The sequence below is a fragment of the Triticum urartu genome, chromosome 5A, assembly GCF_056163025.1.
Source record: "Triticum urartu cultivar PI428250 chromosome 5A, HENAU_Tu73, whole genome shotgun sequence".
Taxonomy (NCBI): Eukaryota; Viridiplantae; Streptophyta; class Magnoliopsida; order Poales; family Poaceae; genus Triticum; species Triticum urartu.
The window spans coordinates 549,581,780-549,590,534 of record NC_141877.1 but is presented as its reverse complement, the minus strand read 5'-3'; the positions used below and the strand labels follow the sequence as shown (position 1 = coordinate 549,590,534).

The following is an 8,755-nucleotide window of genomic DNA, read 5'->3' as shown; positions in this document are numbered from 1 at the left end:
ACTGTTCAACATGGCCACGACCACCTCGACCCGCCGCTCACTCTTGTGTTGCAGCAGGGTGCTGCATCCAAGGAGCATGCTACAGGGGCTCCTCTCGACACTCGGAAGGATGCATCTAACACACATCCCGGCGATGGAGTCTCACTTCTGCACGAGATCATGGTCCTTTGATGCGGCCTAGTGGGGAGGCAACGATAGCACCGTCCGCCACTCTCCTCCCGAGGATGGCGAGAGGCAAGCTCGATGGGGAGTGTAGTGGCAGCGGCGAGCTCGGCGACGAAAGAGGAACGGTGAGGAGGGGTGGAAGCACGATGATGGTTGCACGATGGGGAGTGGCGGCTAGGGTTTTTTCCCAATCAGGTAAATGTGGACCAGGAAGAAGAGAAGAAGACGACCTCCTTACCCCCATCCATCTTGAAGCCATCCACACGACGCCACTTACCACCCAACACGCGAAATCACAACTCGATGGGCTTTGAGAATTACACGCGGTGGCTTCCTAGTTTGACCTATTTCAATCTACAATGCTCAACTTTGATCCTACGACCGAGGTCATCCAGGAGGTAGATCCGACGGCCGAGAACGCAGAAAAAAAAGAATGTGCATAAAAAATACACCCAACAGCCAGGAATCGCTAAACTCCGAGGAGCCAAGGATTCTCCCATGAGTCTTGTGTGCGGCTTGCCACACCCCACCTGTGTCATCAATATCCAACCTACTAAGATATGTTTATATTCCGAAGGTTCGGAAAAAACTAAAAAGATCCAGAGCGCCAAAGCCCATTGCATGCAAGTGCTGCCCAAAGGATGAACGTTCGGTATGATATATTGAAGGAAAGCCATAATTGATAATTCATCTTACTATTATCTCCGGATGATGAGTCACTGGAATAAGAACATCCATCATAGCTACACATTATTCTGTCCTCATCCAGAATTGTATTCATTGGAATTTTATGACAAACTAAATATTTTCATCAAAAGAAACTGCATAAAATTCCAAATGATGGTCTTCAAAACTGCATATAATTCAAGGTGCATCCTTATTCTGATAAGGATGAAAAATAAATATACACTGGAACTCCTGTAAAATACAGATGACCAAAATTAAATGATATCATAGCTACAAGTAATTCAGTCCTCACGACACAGATTGTGTTCAAAAAAAATCTCTTCGATCTTGCAGCAAAATAGAATTTCATACCATTATAAAACAAGGGAGGAAGAGAGACTAAAGTAACAAACCTAAAATATAGCAATATATTTGCATAGCAGTAACAACCCAAGCAATTAAAATTTCACACTACAGTAAGAAATCATAAGCAAAAAGAATTTTACAACAGAATAGGAGATTACATATAGGCAAAGCATGGCACCAACACATCCTGAGTGCAATAAGCAGGGGGCAAGGGCAAAGCACACAGACCTATCTGGCAGTGTGGTGTGGGGCGGCGGGGAGGGCGACGATAGCAACGGCGGTGGTGGAAACCAGGGAGGCCCCCATTGGTGTTGTTGCCGGCGGTGTTCTTCTTTTGGTCTATCTCGATGGCATGCTCCACACTGCAAAGTAGTTGCGCGAGTAGTGGCCTGCACAACCCTGTCGGTGATGGCAAGGAGAGAGCCGGTGAGGGACACAACAGCGTCCTGCAAACCAAGATAATGGGAGGACCAGTTAGAGGGACATCCCAAAATGAGGTAGAATTTGACAACACAAACTTTTGGAGCCCTTCAACTACACCGAATGGAAGCAAATGATAATGCTAAGCACCATACCATGATCAGGAACATGGTTTTGGTGTTGATGCACATTGTAGCAGAAGTCACCACTGCATAGGTGTAGACCAAAAAAAAGCTCTTGCTTGGCCACTCGGAAACGTCACCACCCAACCAGGCTGCTCCTGAAGGAAGACACCCAAATCATAGATACATCAGTCGATATCACACAATGAGATAGTTTTAAGAGTACTCTAATTTTAATAGAAGTAGTGTTCATATAGACATATTCAACAACTCTTAATTTTAATAGAAGTAGTGCTCATATCTAAGTTCGGATTGTCCAACGGACACTCTTAATGTACTTTTTTTTATCATGGTCCAAATGAAACATCGATATAAACCATATAAGCAAAACCATTTCGTTTTCTAAGAGTTATAAAGAGAAGGAAATGGCTACCCTGTTACAATCCATCATCTCATCATGGAACAAAGAATAAAACAAATTAGATGCCTACACCGGATAGTATGCACGTTGACTATACCAAATCATTAAAGACTAATTTTTTTGAAAGGATGAATAAGAAAAACAGTACACCAATGTGAAAAACAGAACACATGTGTAGTTGGAGAAAATCTAGCGTTACATAATAATTGAATACTCCCTCTATAAACTAATAAAAGATCTTTTATAACACTAAAGTAGTCATCTAAATGATCTTATATTAGTTTACAGAGAAAGTAGTTGCTAAGAAGTTTCAGGTTTATTAATCACACAACTAAGCCTGCCTTCATAAATTGTCCTCCACCAAAATACTCTTGCTTTAGGAGATTAAAAAGGATAGATGTCAATCAGTGGTGATCCTGCCCGGACTGCATGATACACTACCTAATTATTATGGTGCTAAGCTGATTTCCATGCAATGGTCTCAGTTCTTATAATCCTCTAATCTTCAAGTAAAAAAAAATAATGCATACATAGTACTGATGTGAGCAAATGTCTCCGTGCCAGCGCCCTCCATGGGGATAATCTTGCACACGAGGTCACCTCAAGCAATGTATTGCCACCAGCATAACTGAAGCACTTGTTCATAGCTTTAGTTATGAGATATGCCGTTAGCTGAGATAGAAATCACAAATAGGTCAGATCACAATCTAAAGAATATAATCTTATCCAAGAAAATAGTCATCAGCAGCAAAGCTTTATTTAGTTCTTTACTAAGAAAGCAAACTTACAAATTACAGCCCAAACAGATAAATAAATGGTTCAGAATAAGCAGAGGTCAAGGTACTTACAGTGAGTGGAGCACAACGAGCTAGACGTCGTTCCAGCGAGATTGACAGGGTCGGCAATTTTGATTTGCAAGTTTCGACCGAGGGGCTTTATGGCACAGAAGAAGGGCGAGCACTCCGTGACAGCAAGCTGCGTCAGTTCTCCAACCTGGCAAATCACAACTGCTACTCTGTTCTGCTGTTTGTGTTGGATGACGAAGGGGCGAAGACTCGGACGTGGTGGGCATGGACTGCAGCACAAATTCGACAGCCAACATTGATGGGACCACATCTCTGAAGTAAACAAATTCACAAGGTCAAGTTGTAACTCGACAGAAGTGAACATAAGAGCAAACAAAACATGTAGACATTAAAATTGATTAATCTGTATTCTGTCTTGTATCACTTTGGCCATCACTTTAAAACGATTTCCCTTCGACCATAGTAGTACTTGACTTCAAAGAACTAACACTAATACAATCAGATCTATGTAGTCTGGATGAACGCCAACACATTTAATTATTCGTTTAACATCTAATTGAGATAAATTTAATTTAGACCTAGAGATCAAATAAGATTAATTAGAGCGCCGAGTGCGCACAACACCAGCAATCTTCCTCCAAAACCATGACCCAAATGATCAGAATTTTATTGCTTTTTCCTCCTCATTCTGGCAATCATTCAGATTTCTTTCAGAATTAATGATCACAGGGGATTCATTCAGAATTATTCAGATTTCTTTCATAATTAATGACCCCAGGAGATCACAGAAGAAAAACATATGTACATCATCTCTGTAATATACATGAAAGGCAAAAGTTCAGAATGCTACAGTTGTATCTTATTTACCTTGTAAGAAAATGGAGTATCAGCTCAAATAATACCCTGAAACCATTGCCATGTCAGGCAGTCCAGTAAGAATTAGAGCATTCTGTATAGAAAGCTTTGAACATTGAATTGGGCCAGAAATGGCAAACTAACCAATATGCCCACGCAATGCCGCTCCAACCACGGCCTCTCCTGCCCCACATCCATGTTATGCTCCCCATTGTTTCTCTCCTTCCCCTGACTTTAGCGAGCCCGCCGAGATTGCCACGCTCGTCATCTTGTGAATCATTTTGATCCAAGAATCAAGATCACAGATCAATTATCATAGACATTATATACGACATACCAAATGTTGCTATAAACCATCAGAAAGACCATAGATATAAAGTACTATCTCAAGGGAAATATCTTTAAAACTGACTGGAAAATCTTTAAAACTGAACCGTACGAACAAACGAATATATATGCTTGCATCATGAAAATACATAATTTTGATGTGAAAACTAAGAAAGAAAGCACTACCTTTCGATACGCATGCGCATCTCCAGGCTGACCTCAGCCTCAGTATCGCCGGGCTGGATCCTCTTCCGGAGCACCTCATTCCCCCAGCGGAGCGTGTCCACGGTCATCACCCCGCACCACAGGATCCCCTTGGCCACATTCTCTGCGCATCACCATTAAAAAAAGGAGATGCTCTCCATTTTAGTGCACACAAGCGTAGAGCTTCAAATATCTCACCTTCATGAACCATAAAAACATTACTTGACTGAGTACAAAACGGAAGAGCATAAAATCTGCAGTTAATCAAGAGAGTGGGGCTACTACTTAAGCATGGATTTTCATGTAGCAAATGAAGATTCTAGATTTATTAACTTAACAAATTACCAGTCCTAAAGGTCGAGGCAGGTGCATGGAAACATATTCCTTACAACAACTGTCCTGATACAGAAAAACTCACCGGTATCAGTCACGGTACATGAACACAGAAGCAATAAAAAATAGCAGTATAAAAGGAATCTTGAAAATCGATTATAAAGGAAGAAAACTTGGTCATGAATGCACTGGTTGCAGCTTTCGTGCTAATTGTCCGCTGTTGTGACAAATAAAGACAATGGCATATTCAAAATGAGGCTAAAATTATTACTGATTTAGTTCTAATTCCATATAGTAATTAAAATGCTTAGAAAGATGCGGACTACTTGGCATTTTAGGAACTGGCCACTGGAAATAAACCCATAGGGTCTCAGGTATTGGTTGTCGGACATTATTTCTACATATGACTTTTCAGCAAACCAAGATATCATCAACCATTACTCCACTAAACAGACAGGTCAGTCATCTTTAGGACAGATTGTGGTTGCTTATATGTTTCAACAAATTACAATTTCATATGTAGGAGTGGGTCAATTGAAGACGTTAGCAAGCAGTCACATGACCGATTAAAAAAAGATAGTTATGTCTAACAGAATTTTTATGGACCAACTATACTCAATCCACCAGTCCAGGCTATGGTATATTTATCCAGCCTAAATACTCACATATATCAGCCATGAGTGGAAGTAGTTGACAACAAACTATGATCCTAGAAAGTACGACTAAAAGTTTGTCTATCAATGTAAAAACAAAAACACATTTGTAGATCAGCAAACAGAGGAGATGACATCAGTGAAGTAAAACTTCATCAAGAATCATATTTTCAGGAGAGAACAAATAGTGCAGACCTTGCAGTATAACTGTAAAAAGTATTGCTAGGATGGCTAAAGACAGTAAAAGCCTAAAACTTGCCAATTGTAAACAAACACGAAAGCAAGACACATCACAACAGAAGTAGTAGTACAACTCCCAGATCTCTGGAACAATTTTCGCTTCGTTATATTTTTGCTCCGGAAATATAGTCAAATCCTCACTTCTAGCAGCGCATATAAGCATATCACTGAGATAGCGAGGGAAATGGCGGGCAAAGGAGGGAGCTCAATGAGAGGAGGAAAATGGGGAACTCACCTTGGCCTTGGGACCGCTGGTTGCTGCCATGGAAGAGCTCTGAACCATGGAGCAGTCACGTACGCGTCTTTGATTGTTTGTTGCTATAATATACCAACAATTAGTACCCAAAATAGATATTCTAGATGGAGACTCTGCAAGTGCACTTACCTTGTCCAAGTCCAATGCTTTATGGCTCTGAATTCCGACAGTAGACCAAGTTCCATCAACCTCCATAATAACCAAATCACTGAATCCACTATCTATCTTATGGTCGTTTTCCAATATTTCTGGCTCCTTGTTCTCACACATTATTTGTTACAGTCATCTATCTTTTTAACAACCACTACCTGCAAAATAAAACGGTCACATTAGTTGCCCTATCAGTTAATATTGAGACAGATTTACATGCATACTCACCTCATGCATGTCCAAAGTTGTGCAGTTATCTACTCCTTGACTGCTAATTAGAAACTGGAATCTGGTGACATATGAGACAACCAAATTAATCTAGCATTTAAGAATGGCGCTTTGATTCACAGAACTGCAACCACAATAGGCATAAATCTCCAATCTCTTTATAACTAACCACCTGACATGTCTACAACTTATCCCCCCTCTCTCCATCAAAAGCGCCAACCAAACAGCTAACAATGGTGGTTTGATTACCATGCCATGCATAGTCCCTGCAATTATCTATAACCAGTCATGTGATTTGTTTAATCCTTAAGCTAAAGGCCTAAACCAAGGATTAACCCTTACTAACAAACAGACCAGCCAATTAATTTATCTAGACAAATTTCAATAACATGAGCCAATGGCAAACCCGCAGCCACCGAACAAAATAAGAAATGCAACAAAAAAATCGTCCGAGGAATCTAGCCATGCCGCACTGTCTCCCGCATAGCAGCAAAAAACGGAGGGGATCCAACCAGACCTAATGAATCCAAAGGATTCTAACAAGATCCAGGCAGCCAATACATCCAAACACCCCCAAGACCCATCCATAACAACCTACCTACATCTATTCACTCTAGCAGAGAGAAAAAATGCAAAAAAGAAGAACATAATAACTCACCGAGGAGAGTGGAGAGGAGAGGGGGACGGGAGGGCGGGTTCGCAGTCGCGCGACGGGGGCGGCGGCTAGGGTGGAAGGGGAGGGGGCGGCAGCAGAGATGAAGCGAGGCTGGGACGGTTCTTGGCGCCAGATTGATCCACCGAAGCGCGTTGGTGGCGTCAAGCCATTGGAGCTCGTCGGCGTCGCCCAAGGCGCGGCTGGTTGCGACGGCGGCGGCGTGCTCCGCCTGGACTTCTCTAGCCTCACCCCCAAGAGCCCGACCTCTGCCGCTACTGATAGCTCCTCCGCACTTCATGGCAAAGAGGGGCTAGCACAAGGGACGGTCAGGAGGAGGAGGGAGGCGCAGAGGAGAAGCGGCCGCTCGGGCCAGAGAGGAGGGGAGCGAGAGCGACGGCTACGCCAGAGATGCGAGTGAGAGAGAGAGAGAGAGAGAGAGAGAGAGACGTGGGAGAGGGTGAGAAAACCCTAGCCGTTTCACCCGATTGGGGATGAGGCTGCGAACCAGGGAAAGCCATCTGGCGTCGGGTATGCAAAAAGTCAAAAATGCCCTCGGCGGGAGACGAGTATTTCGGCGGTGGCACGGGATATTTTGCCTCCGGAGAGCGCCGACGGGCCGGACAGAACACGCGCCAGCCACCGCAAATGACACTCTAGGCCCACCAGACAGACCCCACTCGTCAGCGGGAACCGGACAGAACAGCGGAGTAAGCAAAAGCACGTGGGAAGCGAAACTATTCATTCCTATAGTGCTACTCCCAGATCCGACGGCAGAGTACGTCCGATGGCTTGATCCGGCGGCCGAAATGCCATCAAGCGAACGCAACGGACGACCGGATTCGTCTGAGCTCTAAGGAGGCTTGTAGGAACATCCTTCTCTTATTTCTGGATGTACCCCCAAACGATCAGATACGGAGCCAAAAACATAATTCCACCGTCGCAACTTTTTGTATCCACGAGATCCCATCTTGGGGCCTGTTCTGGAGCTCCGCCGGAGGGGGCATCGATCACGGAGGGCTTCTACATCAACACCATAGCCCCTCCGATGAAGTGTGAGTAGTTTACCTCAGACCTACGGGTCCATAGTTATTAGCTAGATGGTTTCTTCTCTCTTTTTGGATCTCAATACAATGTTCTCCCCCTCTCTTGTGGAGAACTATTCGATGTAATCTTTTCTTTGCGGTGTGTTTGTTGAGACCGATGAATTGTGGGTTTATGATCAAGTCTATCTATGAACAATATTTGAATCTTCTCTGAATTCCTTTATGTATGATTGGTTATCTTTGAAAGTCTCTTCGAATTATCAGTTTGGTTTGGCCTACTAGATTGATCTTTCTTGCAATGGGAGAAGTTCTTAGCTTTGGGTTCAATCTTGCGGTGTTCTTTCCCAGTGATAGTAGGGGCAGCAAGGCACATATTGTATTGTTGCCATCGAGGATAACAAGATGGGGTTTTCATCATATTGCATGAGTTTATCCCTCTACATCATGTCATCTTGCTTAAGGCGTTACTCTGCTTTTAACTTAATACTCTAGATGCAAGCTGGATAGCGGTCGATGAGTGGAGTAATAGTAGTAGATGCAGGCAGGAGTCGGTCTAATTGTCTCGGACATGATGCCTATATACATGATCATACCTAGATATTCTCATAACTATGCTCAATTCTGTCAATTTCTCAACAGTAATTTGTTCACCCACTGTAGAATACTTATGCTCTCGAGAGAAGCCACTAGTGAAACCTATGGCCCCCGGGTCTATCTTTATCATATTAATCTCCTACTACTTAGTTATTTCCTTTGCTTTTTACTTTTCCTTTATTTTACTTTGCATCTTTATCACAAAAATATCAAAAATATTATCTTATCATATCTATCAGATCTCACTCTCG

The 8,755-nt window shown here is 42.9% G+C and overlaps 1 protein-coding gene across 7 annotated transcripts; it reads right to left on the bottom strand.

Moving 5' to 3' along the window:
• Nucleotides 1-862: 862 nt before the first annotated feature.
• Nucleotides 863-7,343, bottom strand: LOC125510462 (uncharacterized). 7 transcript variants are annotated; one of them, XR_007284627.2, is made up of 13 exons: nucleotides 6,871-7,342; nucleotides 6,213-6,273; nucleotides 5,964-6,142; nucleotides 5,814-5,896; nucleotides 4,698-4,751; nucleotides 4,335-4,476; nucleotides 3,966-4,089; nucleotides 3,834-3,869; nucleotides 3,009-3,278; nucleotides 2,691-2,832; nucleotides 1,773-1,897; nucleotides 1,426-1,643; nucleotides 863-1,083 (listed from the first exon to the last, which is right to left on the bottom strand). XR_007284627.2 is itself a non-coding variant. In XM_087521672.1 (13 exons), the coding sequence occupies exons 1-4, from the start codon at nucleotides 7,163-7,165 to the stop codon at nucleotides 6,104-6,106; spliced, it is 489 nt and encodes a 162-aa protein (XP_087377798.1). In that variant the 5' UTR covers nucleotides 7,166-7,343; the 3' UTR covers nucleotides 1,237-1,643; nucleotides 1,773-1,897; nucleotides 2,691-2,832; nucleotides 3,009-3,278; nucleotides 3,834-3,869; nucleotides 3,966-4,089; nucleotides 4,335-4,476; nucleotides 4,698-4,751; nucleotides 5,814-5,896; nucleotides 5,964-6,103. The 7 variants fall into 7 exon arrangements, 6 of the variants coding, with proteins under 6 accessions (XP_087377798.1, XP_087377800.1, XP_087377802.1 ...); XM_087521672.1 differs by lacking the exon at nucleotides 863-1,083 and adding an exon at nucleotides 6,385-6,478 and having other exon boundaries at nucleotides 1,237-1,643; nucleotides 6,871-7,343; XM_087521674.1 differs by lacking the exon at nucleotides 863-1,083 and adding an exon at nucleotides 6,385-6,478 and having other exon boundaries at nucleotides 1,237-1,643; nucleotides 4,698-4,746; nucleotides 6,871-7,343.
• Between the last annotated feature and the right edge of the window lie 1,412 nt (nucleotides 7,344-8,755).